Source organism: Pinus tabuliformis, chromosome X (assembly GCF_031772625.1).
Source record: "Pinus tabuliformis cultivar Carrire ecotype Pingquan chromosome X, CPIR1, whole genome shotgun sequence".
NCBI classification, from domain to species: Eukaryota; Viridiplantae; Streptophyta; class Pinopsida; order Pinales; family Pinaceae; genus Pinus; species Pinus tabuliformis.
The window spans coordinates 390,351,548-390,368,654 of NC_142308.1; the positions used below are offsets into that span (position 1 = coordinate 390,351,548).

At 39.1% G+C, this 17,107-nt stretch overlaps 1 protein-coding gene across 3 annotated transcripts in view; it reads right to left on the minus strand.

Moving 5' to 3' along the window:
• Positions 1-17,107, minus strand: part of LOC149140176 (DNA/RNA polymerases superfamily protein) — a 341,649-nt gene that overhangs the window by 270,935 nt on the left and 53,607 nt on the right. For 2 of the 3 annotated variants that reach the window (XM_089447576.1, XM_089447575.1), the window contains exons 2-6: positions 16,611-16,783; positions 16,127-16,300; positions 15,665-15,788; positions 15,452-15,552; positions 14,996-15,082 (exon numbers count right to left, since the gene is read on the minus strand). In XM_089447576.1, the coding sequence (XP_089303702.1) occupies positions 14,996-15,082; positions 15,452-15,552; positions 15,665-15,788; positions 16,127-16,300; positions 16,611-16,783 (659 nt within the window). Of the gene's footprint in view, positions 1-14,995; positions 15,083-15,451; positions 15,553-15,664; positions 15,789-16,126; positions 16,301-16,610; positions 16,784-17,107 lie in introns of those variants that run through there. The other variant, XM_089447577.1, reaches the window with a different exon arrangement.

Sequence of the window (17,107 nt, forward strand, 5' to 3'; positions counted from 1 at the left end):
CTCCATCAGAAAATTATCCTCTTCACCTTCGCCATAGCCTTTTTGTACTCCTTGAGTTGATCGAGATCCTGGGGTACTGCTACGACAATCTCCACATAGGCTTTCAAGCCATATTAATCTAGAAGGAAGGACATCCTAGCCTTCTAGATGACATAGTTGGAGGCTCCCTCCAACCTATCCTGATCTCTAAGCTCGGCTATGGCCATCTCTAACTCTGGTTGAAAATATCCCTCTTTCCCTCTGCTTGGTTTTTGGATCTGTTATACGCACTCCCTTCTAAAGTGAGGAAATCTGCTTACAGCTACTGCCAATTTGCAGCTGGAAAAATCAAACCACTAAAACTCGAAATCCCCTAAGAGAAATTTCCCTCTATGTGTGCTTTTTTTTTTCCACCCTATGTTGATTCTGCTTCTGCAAACTGCAGCAAAACCCTCTTCACCCAACCAAAAAATCTGCTCAGTGAAAATTTGTATTGTTGTTTCTTCCTCTGCATGCTAAAATCACTATTCTGGGCAACTCGAATTCTCTGCCAACCTACAACTGAAAATCGAACCCTTGCCCAGCAATTTGTACTCCTTGGCTAGGTATTGCGCAGTACTAGATAATTTCAGCTTGTTGCTCCCTCTAAACAACGAAATTCTCTTCTTCCGCTTTTGAGCTTCCCGGCTGATAAATCTTGCTCTGTTACCATGTGAAAATTTCACCACTGAAATTTTTATTGCAGCAACTGGAAATTATTCTTCTAATTATTAATTAATTTAACAATTTACTTGCTACGGAAAACTCTGAATAAATCACACTGCAACCTTCACAAATAAAACTGCAAAAAATAAAGCGCTAGTAACTGAGCAATATTCTAGCACACACAAAGAAACTAACACAGTGATTTCTAGACAATTGTCCCCGAAAAAGAAACCAACTTGAGAAAACCGGCGCAGCAACTGAGGGTTTTAATTATTAAGCAGCGGTGAAATTATGAGTACAATCTATGGATGCCCAACTGGCAATCCAAAAGTCAAGAAAACCTGGCCAAAATTATATAAGGGAATTTCCCTTCCTCCACAAGCAACCCCAACACAACTTCGCTTCAAAAACTCGTCCTCCTAGACCCCTCACACTGGCTTCTATGTAATGCTTGCGCAAACCCTTGGATGTCTAGCACAGAACTGCCTCTGAGCAAGTCGTTTTGCTTGTCACTGCTAAGGAAAATTATTCTCCGACCTTCTGGAAGACTTTCTAGGCCTCAGGAAGCGGAATCTATTTTTCCCTCAGCGAAATCAAATTGCCCTCTAAAGCTGACTATGCAGTCCTCTACTACTCGACCTCTTGCTACTGCCTCTCCGGATCTAGAAAACTTACTCCAGATCACTATCCTTGCCCCTCTCTGTCTCTGCTTCCCTCTGGCTCGAACTCTTCCAGCAACTGCCTATGGAAAGTCAAATTGCCCAAGAAAATCGAACTCTTAAAGTGTATTCTCCATCTACCCATCGACTTCTTATAATCTTTTGTTGGACTTCCAACGGACCAAGATTAAAACTTAATCAAGGGCCCAGATTAATTCCCACATTTATGAGTTTCTAGATGATTCACACATTATCTCAATTAATTCTGATTAGTTAACCCCTTTTCCTAAGTTTATACTTGGGAAATAATTAAAAATATGTTAATAATCTAATTGAGACACTTCTAGGTGGAATTTCCAGAAACGATTTCTAGGTTATGGATAACTCCTGTGTTTTAGCCTCTCCACAAAGTTTCGAGACTAGAACACCTCCGATGCTACAGAAACTAACATTCATCTCTCAACTTTGTATCTGATAAATACGATTGTCCTTCCTCTATTGATATTTTTCAAGTGTCTTCTACCAATAATTTATTTTGATGTTTTTAACTGATATTTTTGCACATTTTGAAAACATGATCACATCAATAAGTAAATTATACATAAGACATCAACAATACAATCACTGAAGAAGGAGCCAGAACACAAGACATTACCCTGGGAAAACCCTCAATGGGGAAAAACCCAGCCAACCTTTTCCTTACAGAAACAATGCAACAAGAGATACATCAAGGTCAACGAGCCAACCACCACAGACCAAGTCAACCCTTCATAATTTTGTCCACAAAAGCTCTGCAATGAGGCCTCCAAGTCTTCCTTAGAACTCACACTGTACCACAGAGAATGAGTCTTCAAGAGGATTGAACTCCATGCTCTGTCTCAGCCTCAGAGTTAGGATTATGTCATAGAATTTTCATTCACTCCTCAAATGAACAGATTCTCAAACCTTACATTTATTCCTCAGACCTTCACATATATAAGCCTTAGGCTTGTGCATATATTAGCCTCAGACCTACGCATAAGTTAGCCTTGGGACCCTCGCACTTTTGCCTCAAGAACCTTGCACTTTCTGCTTCAAGATTCTCGCAAATCTGCCTCAAATCAGATCATCCAAAGTATGAGTTTGATGGAGACGAATTGGCTCTATTTATAGTGTTTTGTGTTGGAATTTCTAAGTCTGACATGTTAGAAACCCTTCATGCACTTTACTGATTTATTCCTACCTACTTGTTTTGTTAATTAACAAGTTATTTACCATGTAAATAGTAGAAATAAATACAAGTACATGCTCAACACATTACAGATCATGAACTGAAGGAAATAGAAACAAGCACACAAGTGACATTGTTGTTTTTGGACCAATGTCCCTAGAAAAACCTAATGCAGGAAAACCGATGCGGCTATCTGAGGGTTTGATTTATTAAGTAGTTTCAAAATACAATCTGGGTGCCAAATCCAGCTCACCCAATAGAGAAAAATCTCAACAGTAGTACCTCTCTACTCGAAAGCAAATATTTCGGCTAAAACCCCGGATAAACACTCTGGCAGCTCCGCAGCGCCAATCTGCCCCACGAAACCCCAACATCAGCCTCTAGGGATTGCATCAGCCTCTTTTTGGCCCAGCGTTAGCCCAGCATCACTCTAACTTGGCTTGCGTCAGCCCTCTGGCCCTCTGCGTCACCTGCGTTGGCCCTCTGAGGCCCTACGCAGCTCCTCACTGCCTCTACATGAACCCTTGGCTACTTATGCGTCCCTCTCTCCGGCTACTACACTGATCCTCCTGGTGCTATCTCTGCCTCTCTGCTTCTGTATTCACTACCCCTCAGCTGCAACTCTAATCACTCTCTCAACTTTCTCAGCAAACCCAGCCCCAGAAAATCGAAATCTTGATATCTTGATGTGTTCTCCAAGTGACCCTCAAGCCTCCTCTTGTACTTTTCTCGTTGACAAATCAACAGCCGAGATTAAGTCCCTAATCAACGGCTAAGATTAGATCTGGCTTGATCCATGACTTTTGGACCATTCTAACACAATTTTATATTAATACACATTAATATTTTATTTTCCCTAAGTTTAGACTTAGGGACTCCATTAAAAATATTAATTATTTTAATATCTCCCAAACTGTTTAGAATCTGCCCAAACCCTTTCTAGGTATTGGAGATCTCATGTGCCTTAGCCTCTCCACCAATTTTCGTGGCTAGAGCACATTCAATGCTACCCCAAATCAACATTTTGTCCATGCAAAAAAGGCACGTCTCTTGGGCAGGTCGACATGATCCTTGGAGGGCCGACTTGGTCTTTGTGGAGGAAAAATACAAAATTAAATTTTCATTTTTCAATTGTTACTGAGCATACAAATAAATAATTTATTTTTCTTGCAAGCATGAAGAACGTGTTTCATATAAATTTTCTTTTGCAAATATGATTCATATTTCAATATTACAAGTACAAAAGAATATTATGAAGACCAACCATAACAACAAAATTCAACATCCTCTACCATATGGGAAGCAACCCTCAAATCCTACCTCCACGTAACTGGGTCCACCTCTTTTCCCCCAAAAATATTCTCATGCCCTAAGAAGCAATGGTACAATGTGGACTTCAAAGCTCTCCAACGCCAACTTCAACATACCTTCTCTTATAATCGTCATTCTTATCCTATCCTTAAAGCTTCCTACAGATGACTCCTCCACCACAAGCAACACCTCTTCATCACATAGAGGAGATGTGAATTGCATGCTTCCCTTCTCCATACCCTCAAAAGATTCTAATGCACCTTCTTACCTCACCACTCCCCCCACCTAGATCCTGATCCAGATTCTATGTTTTCTCAAACTTTTATCCACTATATCATGTCCTTGGACAAGCCCTAATTCAAGTCACCTCTCCCTCGCCTTCTTTCTATTTATTCTCATATAGAAATATCCAAGCCAACAAAGCAGCAAACGAGGAAGAGCTCCAAGCAAAGTTCATGCACATTCTTTATTCTCTATATTTCCACTTAGTCGACTTGTTTAACCATGTTGTTTGTACAAGATTTCCACAAGCTTGGTCACATCACACTATTCACCCAACCCATAAATCAAGCCCTAGTGCAAATTTGAACAACCATAGAACAATCACGGTGGGCCACACCTTCTCCAAGCTCTATGCTACAATCCTTCATATGAAGCTCTCTAGGGAGCTTGAGAGGAGACTCCTTAGAGCTAGGGGAGAAGTAGGGTTTCAACATGCACACTAGATCACTAATCACATGTTTACACTCAGAGACATCATTAAGGAGGCACATCATTACTCTTTGAAAGTCTATTGTTCTTTTGTAGGCTTTTGAAAAGCTTTCGACTATGTTCCCTTTGAGACTTTACTACAGAGACTCATTGTCATCAATATTTCCAAGACACTCATGATTACCATTATGCACCTATACCAATCAGTGCTTGGTCGTCTCCACACTACATATTGGATGTCAATCTGAAGTACCCTTGGGGTCAAACAAGGGTGCCCCCCATCCCCCACCCTTTCTGGCATCTACATAAATGAGCTTGAGTCCTTTCTGCAAGATCATATCCAGGATAGTAATGAGTGCCTCCTACACCAAGTCTTGGTCTCTATCGTTGCATAAACAAATGTTATGGATCTTTAGCTGCTCTTGAGAGACAATGTTTCCATCATTGTTTTTAACACATTTTGTCCAAGATGGCTCTTATGGATTCCCTTATTTGACCCGCAACCGTCTATGGTTCAGAGGTTTGGGGACCTTGTTTATTGGACATTGATTGGGCTTCAATTGAGAAAGTGCAAACTATTCTCCTTCAATGCATTATCAAATGCAAACACACTGTGCCCCAACACAGCGTCAGTGCAGATTTCGGTGCTCACCCCTTCGAGTTTAGTAATCAATGATGAGGATTCCAGTCCTCTTTACAATAAATCCAATACGATAATGTGTAGGGCTCCAACCCTAGATGAAGACACCAATCTTGGAGCCTATACCAAGAGAGGGTTGGAGCCCTAAAAAGTAGGAGTCCTCAATATACCAGGTTGGAGCCCTAAAGTATAGGAGTCCTCAATATACCAGGTTGGAGCCTGTACCAGAGATAGGGTTGGAGCCCTAGAGGTTGGTGCCTCAAAGTTGACAAGGTTGGAGCCTTGGAGAGTCCAGGTCGGAGCTTGGCAAAATACAGGTTGGAGCCTTGGAGAGTCCAAGTCGGAGCTTGGTAAAATACAGTTTGGAGCCTGGGAGATTGAAGATTAGTGTCTTCATCTAGGGTTGGAGCCCTACGCATTATTGTATTGTATTTATTGTAAAGAGGATTGGAATCCTCGTCATTGATTAATAAAATTCTTATTCTATCAATGTTCATTTTGTGTTCTAATTATAAGTGATCTTAACTAGTAAAAATAACAATTGAAAAGAAATATTGATTCACCCCCCTCTCAGTGTTTCCAACAATTGGAATCAAATCCAGTACCTTCTTTCAAAGCCTAACAGCTTGAAGGTTGATCCTTAGAACACAAATGGCAAAGCCAAGGAAGAAAGCCTCCAATCCTTCTAAAGATGTCTCTTCCTCAACTATGAAAATTGAAGACAATCATATTGGGAAAGTTCCATTGTTCAATGGAAACTTTGATGTATGGAAGGTAAGAATGAGAAATTTCTTAATGGCTCAAGGTGTTGAAGTATGGGAATCAATGATTACTGACAGCATGATGGAAGGAGAATCCAAGGAATATAATACAAGAGCATTGAAAGCAATCTTGAATGGGCTACCTGATCCTATGAAGGCCAAAGTGGAAAAATGTTCATCAATGAAAGATATGTGGGACAAACTTCATGATCTTCACTCAAAAGGAGCATTGACCAAGACTGCTAGTCAAGAAGATGATGGAAAGCAAGAAAGAAATCCAAGCCCCATTAAAGACGCTGAAAACAAGAATGAAGACATCAAGACCAAGGAAGACCTTGAAGATGAAGAAAATAAAGATGACTTCGAAGAAGATCTCATGGCGAAGCTTGTAGCTGCCCTAGAAGAGATAAGCAGTTTGAAAAAGGAGAATGAGGAGCTCAAGAAGCAATCACAAGATGGTGACCATGACCTTGACAAGACAAGGAAGGAAGTTAACCTATTCAAGCTTCAAGTTCAAGAAAGAGATGAGGAGTTCACCAAGCTTAAGGAGGAATTTCATCAAAACAAAGGAAAGCATCATGAAGAAGTCATATCCATGAAAGCTCAATTGGATAAGGGAAAGAAAAGGGAAAAAACTTTGTCAAACCATCTTGAACAAAGACATAAGATCTTGAACAAACTTGACGCAGAAATCGATCAATACAAGGAAGAGGTCTCCTCCCTTAGATCTCAACTAGAAGAAACAAAGAAACAAGCACAAGGAGGTGAGAAGGTGATGGAAGCATTGGCACTCATAGAAGGATAAGTTGATGATGCAGAAAAGGAAAGAAACACCATGATATGTCAACTAAAAGAAAAGGATGAAGAGATCTTTAAACTGAAATTAGATATCAACTTTCTCAAGGCCGAAATATGTGAAGCAACAAGGATGAAGGAAGAAATGGAGATTAGTATAGCAAAGGAGAATGCAGAAATCTTCAGGATGAAATCAGATATCATCTTCCTTAAAGTAGAAGATAATGAAGCAACACGAGTCAAGGAAGAAATTGAAAACAACTAGCTAAGAAAAATGATGATTGTGCAAAATTGGAAGAAGAGATTGTTTCACTAAGGAAAGAAGTTGAATTGTTGAACAAAAGCTTGAAAAGTTCTCAAGCCTTGGATGACGTGCTCAACCATCAGAGATCTCCATTTGATAAAACAGGTCTCCGTTATACAGGTGAATCCCCAAACAAAAGTGAAGCAACTCGTATTTCTTCAAACAACAAAGATGTGGAGAAACCTGGAAGAAACATTGATGTCCGCAGTTCCAGCAAAGGCAAAGAGAAGAGTCAAGATGAAATTGGAAGAAACCCTGCTCCAAGAAGATGTGAATATGGTATCAAGACTGCAAGAGGAAACAAATCTAATCAAAGGCTTCCAAGACAGAATAACTTTAGAAGTGCATCGAGACAAAACTATGCAGAAAGTGTTAAGGATGCAAGAGGAAATGGATATCATCAAAGAATTCTGAGGCAGAATGCTTTCAGAAGTGCATCAAGGAAATCATCATTTCCCAAGTACCAAAATTTATTTCATGGTTATTGTTATTCCTGCTCAAATTTTGGACACATGGCTAAACACTGCAGAGCCTATGAAGATCCCTATCAGTTCTCCAGAACAAGATTTACAAAAAGAAACTATGCTCTCTCTTTCATGTTTAAGACTGAGTGCTTCAAATGTCATAACATTGGACATGTGGCTCATGATTGTAACTTTTCTAGGGTTCCTGAACAAGCTCAAAGCATAACTACTAAGCCAGAAAAGAAAGTCACACAAGTCTGGAGAAAGAAGCAGATTGGATCAGAAATCCTCTTGAACACTCAAGCCAACAACACATGTTGTTGATCTGATGAATACATCTTTGAAAGATTTTGATGATGAGATTATGCCAAGAAGAGACCATCCATACAAGTAGCAAAGACCATCCATACAAGTAGGGGGACCTTGTGATTCTTGCAAAAGCTATCTATGAAGAGCCCTATGAGTCACGTATGGAAAATTGTGTTATTAGGCATATCTCCTAATAGATAATCTGTTGGAAGTAACTCCATTGAAGAAAATCATCTATTGATTGAAGATACCTTCCACTTACAGCAATTTATCGTGTTTGAAGCAAAGAAAAAGCTAGAGAGTTTATGCAGGCAAAGGGATCCAATTGATCATCTACAATTGAATTGTAGACAGTCACTAACATTGGAAAATTACAGGTTGCTGAGATCACACTGATAGATGCTTGGTAAAGATAGAAAACTGAAACTAATCTCAAAAGATTTTGAATGGAGCTAAAATCTGGAAATGACATTTGTGGAAGCCCACAGCGGTTGAATAAGAAGAATATACAAACAAATATTATAATACTTGATGGATGGAGTAAAACAGACCCAGATCAGTATAGCACCATTGGAGAACTATAGAACAGAATGACAGAGGTGATTGAGCAATATGATTACGAAAGAAAAGGGAGCACAGGTTCAGCGGGGTTGTACAAGCTATTGTCTAAGCAACAGCGGAAGAAGCAACATGACAAGAAGCAGCATGATAGGGGGAGTTCTTGGGCACCCCATTTGCCATTGATGTCAAAGGGGGGGAGAATGTTAGAAGGGCAAGAATATTGCCATCAATGACAAAGGGGGAGACTGTTAGTTAAGGTTGTCATTGACGTCAATATGGCATTGGTTGTGATGGCAAATTCTTGTGATCCGTGATGTTGCCCATTGATCATAGTTATGAAATTTCTTATGAAGATGCCATAACCTCATGTATATTATGATATCCTTGATGAAGGACTTGAAGACGTATGATGACATGGTTGGAGATCATATGATGAGATGAAGGACCATATGGATTGAATATAGCACAAGCCATATACAGATAAAATAGAAGCGTTGGACCCAAGGAGGAAAGCCATCAGAAGCCATCAAAGGACAGCCATCGGAAGCAAGAGGAGGGAATCCATCAAAGCCATCAAAGAGAAGCCAAAGGAAAGCATATGCAAGCCAGGAGCAAGAGCGACAAGCCAAGGAGGAGCAGATCCAAAGAGAAGACCGCATACGCCCAAGAGGAAGAGCCAAAGGGTAGTGTTAGCGCTTGGAATTCACCTAGGCTGAGATAGACAAACTCTCAAGGCTACATCAAACCATTTCACCTCGTAGCTAGCCCTACGAGGTATGAGAAGGCTCTCTCGGGTCAGATTTGATAGATCTTTCAATATGATTAGGCTGACCAATTAATAATAAAGATTTTAGGCTAGTAAATTGATAGGGGGTTTGATTTAATGATTTTTTTAGGGGTTTTGGTGGCAATTGGTGGAAGTGCAATTCAGGGCGCGGGGATTGAGCACAGTTTTCACAGGGGGATCTAAGGGGCAAGGTAGGAGTGAGTGCTGATGCCTTAATCTGATGATGGATGATAAGAGATGATAGAGGAGAAGCTAAAGAGGGCAAACACACAATTCGAATCCTCTCTAGACAGTAGAAAACATTAAAATTGAACAAACTAAAAAGCTGAGCATGCTAAAACATGAGTTCAAACTTTACCACTTCATCTGTCCAATTTAGAAGCATAAGAAAGATGTGAAACACATAAACAAACTTACAAGAACATGTAGAGAACACACCATCAACAATCAGATCCACAAGAATCCTCAAAGATGTCTGTAAAACCCTGGCTTTCCTTGCCTTCAATTGCAGAAATAGATGCACAATATACAATAAAGCTTCCTTACACAAGAGTCCAACCATGAAAATGAGAAAGAGAGAGCATAATATAGACCATCTAACTCCTTTCCCCACCTCTAGGGGTCGAGCTCAGCTTCCTAGGAGCAGTTTGAACTAATTCTAAATTAAGCACTAGATAATAGGCAGTCCAACAACTTGCCTCTATTACTTAGCTAACTGATTCATGCATTAATTATTCACTTTTTACATCAAGGAAGCTTCTAGAAGGGTAAAGAGAGATAAAATCTATCAAAGTGCCATGAAAATATTACATTTATCCATCATCTACAAGTAAAAATAGTCAACCATAGTCAAAACAGTGTTTTTTTACCAAAAATGTGAATTCTGGCAAATCTGGAAGTTCTGGTCGCGCCCCTGGAAGTTCTGGTCGCGCCCCTTCACAGCTGTTTTTGAGTGGGTTCCACTGATCCAAATCAGGTGCAAGATGGCTCATTGGAAAGCTTGGCCTGTCTACTTTCCATCCCAAGTGGAATTTCTGAATTTGGTGTTGATTTGACCCCTCAAAAACCATTTCTCCCAAGGTCACTTTCTGAAACTCAAAAAGTGGGCAGAAAGTCATTTTTTTGATGTATTTTGAGCTTTTGGAGGCTCAAAACTCAAAACCAGGCTTCTCCCAAGCATTGGTAATTTTTCTTTTTGCATGCCCTTTCCAAAAATGCCAAGTTTTCAAAATTCCGAGCAGTCCTCCAAAATGGTCTCACCCGGGGTGAGACCAAACCGTGGGCAAAACCTGTAATTTTACCAAAAATTTCCAAAATGCTCCAAAATTCTCAAAATTTTCACATTTTGATGCTAGATCAAGGCTGATCAGTACCATGATGAGTGAGAGATGCCTCAGCCAAGATGCGGAGTGGGTTTGTCCTTTTCTTCCTCTTCGGGGCCTCAGACAGCTTCCTTTGGAGAATTTTCATTTTAGCCTTGCAAACATGTAACCACTATGATGAACACCTTTACCACCCTTACGAGGCCTCTGCTGTGTCTCAACCTCTGTAGAAGAAAACCGGTCATCACCTTGCTCATTAGTCTCAGTGGTTGACATGGTGTTATTGAGCAAAGTGGAATAAATAAGTCAAGATGACTGCTGCCCTGCCTGCAAAATGCTGTGAAGTATGCTGTTTTCAAGGGGAAAAATCATGAGGGACATGTTAAGGGGGGGAATTTACATAAGGAAAGGGAAAAAATATATATAAACAACAGGGAATTTTGAAGGAAACAATCACACAATGTTAAACATGTCATTCTATCTTTCATCATTTGCAAATCAATACTTTATTAGGGAAAATGTGTTATGATCACCAAGGGAAAGGACAATGAAAATCATCATGATGGAGGGGAGGATGTCATAAGCATAGGGGGATAAGGCAGCATCATCTATATACAAGTAACAGGCAGCTCATTTCAATTTGTTTTGAATGTCATTGAGGAGTATACTCTGTTTTTCATAATTTCAAAATGACCATTTGATGCTTTGGGAAACAGGGATTTAGGGTTTCTAATTGTAAGAGGAAGGGAAGGGGTTGTTGTGATCATTTTACAGTGGAAGGGAGAGGGGATTGTATCATAGGAATGAGGGAAAATAGAGGATATTAGGGATTAGGTTTAGGGGGGATAATGGAACCCATCAACAAAGTCTGCTGCCAATCAATTTTTGTAGCAGCAATTCATTTAAAACAGAGGCAGCCTTATTTTTTCATTTGCCATGAGTAATTAGGGTTTCACTGTGTGATTTGATCATAGGGAGGGATATTCAATTGCCTAGGGAGTTTAACTGAAGGGACAAGCAATTGAATTAGGGTTTACATAGGGAATTAGGTAGGGGAAAAAAAACAGAGTTTTGAGGAGGGGAAAAAGATACCATGTTACTGCAAACCCTAACCACAGCAAGTCTGATTTCTTTGATGTCTATGCAAATGAAATTTTGTCATGACCTTATTGAGCTTTGAAGTCTTTGACATATACATGAGATGACCCTTTTCCTTTGTTTTTTCTGAGGCTATGCAAAATGGCAAATTTCACTGTTTTTACAATTTTTTGAGTGCATGCCTTGTCATCACTTTTTTATTTGTTTTTTATAATGTTTCTTTTCATTCTTTTGCTGTACATTTACATAGGCATTTTGCTGTGTTACTAGTGCTTAGGGTTTGATCATTATACATGGGGAAAAGGTAGGGCTTATAGGGTTTGAAAGGACTAGGGTTTGCAAATGATTTAGGGGTAGGATTTGTATAATTGACTTGCAAATGAGATCAATAAGTTTGACATGTTAACACATGTAATTTGTATGGGAAAATAAATGGAGGGATAAAGGAAAAATTGCCTTGAAAAATAACAAACTGTCACACATATTGCTTGCAAAAAACAACTATCATTTAACCTATCTTTTTATGGATTTCTTGCATATAACCATGGCCATAATCTTCTTTTGCAACCCTAACACCATCACCAAACATGCGAAATAGGCATACCTTAACAATTTGAGAGAATTTGAGGGTGATTTTGGCGTTTGAGTGAGTTTTACGGCAGACAGAGTTTTTGGTCGCGCACGCTCTGAGAATGGTCGCGCTCCTCCGTTTGGTCGCGCCCGTGTTATTTAACACTGTGCGTTGGCCTCCGTTTGGTCGCGCCCACCCAGGTGGTCGCGCACACCTGTGGTTTGGTCGCGCACCAGTTTAACCCTTGTAATTTGCAGAAACTTGCCCGAATTGCCTCCTCTTGCCTCTAACACGAATTTTTGACTTTCATTTACACAATAAGAGTGACTAGAGAGGGAAAATAGCTTTTATAGGTTCATTTTTAAAAAAAAATTTAACTTTAGAACCCACTTTCTAATGTTTTCAACTTGCTTTGCTTTTAAACACTGTTTAGAGTCTTTTTGTCCTGAAATGAGCTCTTTTGATGCGTTTGACTCCGTTCTTTTTGCAGGTTGACCGCCTGAGGGACTGTAGTGAAGGAACCAGGGTTGTTGCCGGCACTTTTACAAATTCCTCATGACCTTGGATTTAAAAACAGGGTTTTTTAAATCCAAGGCATAAAGTGAGCTATAGCTGAAGAAAATGATAATGAAACATATGTACAAAATTCCTTCCGGCTTGCTGGGCACTTGCTGACCATGACTCATTACCTTGAAATGATTTTGACTCAAAACCCTAGACCTAAGACCATGGGATCTCAAGACAAAAAATAAGAACAAGCATGACTCAATTACATTGTTGTATGACCTGATCCAGCAAAGCCAAGAAGGGAACAAAGACCAGCTCCTCCATTCAATGTTATGGCATGCCTAGTGGGATGCAAAATTGACACTGATGAGACACCTATAAATGCATATGCAAAGAGTTATTGATCACTGATGGAGGGCTCAAGACCGACACTAATAGGTAGAAACAATGATATCAGAGTAGCAAAGAAAAACATATCGGCAAAATATCCAGAACTGAATCAAAGAAATCATATCAGCGTTTTAATTATGCATCTCCACCCAAAAACTCTGATCTCTGATATGTGATTTGCTCCAACTTCCGATATGTGGACCCGATGTGTTTTAATAACGATTTAATTACTAAATCGCATCTGCCCTTTATCGGAGCTTTTGGAATGGGACCTCCGATAAGATCCTCCGATGAAGCCTAATCTCCGATTGCGATATGTTTTGCGGACCCGACTGGCCTTATTATAACATTTTAATGTAATATTGCATCCGTTGCGTCGCAACTTTCCTATCGCAAGTTTTGCAGGCATGTCATGTTAAAACCTCCAATTGCAATATGGTTATGGACCTGAATGGTTTATCAAAACGATTTTATTGAAATATCGCATCCATCAAAGCTCGGAGTATGTTGCGGACCCGATTGGATTATCAAAATGATTCCATTGAAATACGCATCCGCTATGTCGGAGGTCAGAGCAATTAGGGGCAATTGTGTTATAGGAATATCAGCGTTGTTGACATCGGAAATTTGGCATGTGCACAACTTAAAATCTTCGATATCCGTGTAGTTGCGATATGCGGGAGTAAAGTGATGATGTGGCATGTGGGACCTCCCAACATTCATTGTAATATGGCTCTAACCCCTCCTATGTTGCTATTATAATATTGTTTCCGTAAACAATGAAACTATGTTATTTATGGTTGATTATTAACAAAAACCCCTTCCAATATACTTTTATTGTGCCACCTCGTGCACAAGTCGGCCTCTATTCTAATAAACGTGTATTTTCGTTTATTGGCGAAACTCATATAAATACAAGTCAAATACTTCATTATCAAGCATAGATCTCGGTCATGTATCACAGAGAGGAAGATACAGTTCACAACTCGTGAACTTGAAAGAATAAAAGAAAGGAGACTTTAAGGCCGAAAAGGAAAAGAAATTTTTTATTGGGTTAAACTTGAATTAATCTTTGGAAGGCTCGGACCTGTGATGAATTAATCTGTAGAAGAAGTGCAGACCGTGACCTGAAGAACAGTCCTGTGGAGGTTCATTTAGTAGCTCGGTTCAGTTCTATACCACTGTCACGGATTTGTGAAAAGATTAATTCTCAGATCTGTATGACCTCAGACCAGCCCCACTACCAAGTTACATAACATGGTCCAACTTAATGTCTTTTTTTTTTACTTCCGAGTCCATTTAAATAGTTAAGATGTAGCTACTGCAGAACTTTTTCCACTAATGACACCGCATCAACATAAGTATACAGTACACACCATGATAACATCCAAGTATTTGATCTAGCATTAGAAATTTGTCAGCTCCCCAATCAAAAAACTACAATTTCTCTGTATATCATTTCATAATATGAAGTGACTCATAAAATATACTTAAAATATGATGGAGCATTCTTCAAGCATGCATTATAAATAAAACAAATCCTCAGCAAAAACCACAGAAGACCTAAAAGAAACACAGGAAACAGTACCAAACCAGTAGAACTGAAAAAAAACCAACTTGGAATTATAAGAAAGGAGCAACTGAACTCGGGAATATAATTCCTGGAGCCTCTTTTATTTTTATTCTGCTCCTGCTCCGGTTTCTGCTTCATTTAATCATTTTAAAATAGATAGGATTGAGTACTGTTAACACCTTTGAGGACTTTAAAATTGACTTAGATATTAGAAAGCCATTATTAGTAGAATACAACAGATTATTCATATTTCTTCTTCTCCTGAAGACATATTATCCAAGGTCTTAAAACCAGTTTTTTCTTTAAAAATGACAAATGAAAGGCAAAAATATTTGCACCTTTGCAAGCAAGCGATTGGCTGCCACTCCAGCACTGCAAGTAAGACCCGTTTCAACATGAACAGCATGTCTTATCTCTTCTGCAACCTTTTTAAAGAAGAAACTCCAGGTAAGATTCAAGAAACAAACTAGACATTCTAAACTAATCATATTCACATGATGAACCAATAAAAAGTGAATATTAATAAAGTTGTCCAATGAAGCTCAGGAGATGAAAAACAAAACCTAATAACTCCAGGTAAAGGGGTGGAAAAAACTGAAAGTACAGCAATTAAATGGGCTCACAAGATGATCCTCTAGAAAGTAAACATCAATAAAATTATAAATAAAAATTCTATCCTCAAATCTAACATGATCACACAACAATCCATATTAAAAGCAGATGGTAGAGGAAAACATTGTGATTTGCTACAATTCTATCAGTGAAAAGGACCAAGGATACTACAAACAACTCACACTTTCTCCACTCATGCAGCGCTGCCTACACACATCGGTCACATCAAGATATGCTTCATCCAGGCTTCTTGCAATAAATCGAGAATCATATTCGCGAAACACTAGTGAAACGAAAATAACTTTGTCTCTTCAGTGAGATTCAGTAGAAAAATGTGATTCCAACCCAAATGCTTCTTAATACTAAATATATGATAGGATTTGGGTTTGCAAAACCTTTTCTAGTTAGTTCGCTGTAATGTGAATACTTCTGGAAATTCGTTGGCACAAAAATCAAATCAGGACACAGCTTTCGAGCAATGAATCCTGGCATTGCAGCACGAACCCCAAATTTCCGTGCCTGTAGATAGATAGGTGAACTCATCCATATGTATTGACTCGAGATTCAAATGACATCCCAAACAAATAATTAACCTTCGTTTATATATTGCAAGATTACCATTTAAATACATTATTGTAATTGTTACTTTGGGTTCTGAAAGAGGCAATGAATGTTTGTCTAAAATGCAAGTATACTTAAACAAAAAAGTAAAAACATGTAGTTCTTAGAACTGCTTTCCTTCAACACTCCTTGTCACTGCAATGCCTATCACACTACCTTCACATAAGTAAAGAATCTAAATATAAAGTGAAAGGGAAAAATGCCAATGATAGTAGATGATGCAGAACACTTTATACCTCATAGTTAGCTGTGCAAATCATCGACATGTTTCCCACAGCCATGGGTTTCCCTACCAGTGAAGGGTTTTCTAGTGTCTCAACAGCTGCATAAAAAGCATCCATATCAACATGTATCCATGTCCTTGATAGATCCCGGGACCCTTCTAGTTCCAAAACTCTTCTATCTGCAATCTACAAGTTTCCAGGTATTCCACATCAAAGCAGTTAAAGGTAGAAGCTAAATGACTAATTATATAATCAGGTGAGCATCCACTACACAAAAAAAGGCAAAGAGAATGTGGTTGATTAACGGAAACAAAGTCCAAATGCTTATAAAAATACAATGTGTCTATCTGGCCAACCTCTGAGATGTATCGATTGACCTAACTTGAGGAGAGAACGTGATATTTCCACCAAATGTCAATGCCTACTCCATCTAAAACAATCTTTGGAAACAACTTTGTAATAATGAAGAAAGAATGGGGAAATTTCTGCAGCATACCTTCTCAAAATCAGCAATATCAGAAGCAGTGAGCAGAGCTGCCCGACAACGCAAGTTTTCTATCCTTTGCTGAATATATGTTTCCTTCCGCTGTTCATTTTCAAAATATTTTGATCCTTTACTCATCTCATAAACAATCTTTTGCACCTTTTCCTTGTCCACCCCATCCATTCCTGAAAGAAGAATGAATCTGTTAAGAAGACCATGATGGACTAAGTAGGTTATCATTCAAAGTAACAAGATATGACATAGTGTATCACTCAAAGTTAAAAGATATGACCTACTGTTCACAATTTGAGAAGCAACAGATAAATCCTGATAAATGTATAATGGCCTTCTACAACTGCTACAAAGGACCAGAAGAGACACTCCAGCCATAAGATTCATGTTGATTCTTGTAGCTCGGGCAGGAACTACTACACAGGCCTTGTGTCTAGGCATGCAGAAGTCGCCCACATTCTCCTTAAACCACTTGCTCAAGTGTGAGAAAGTTGATG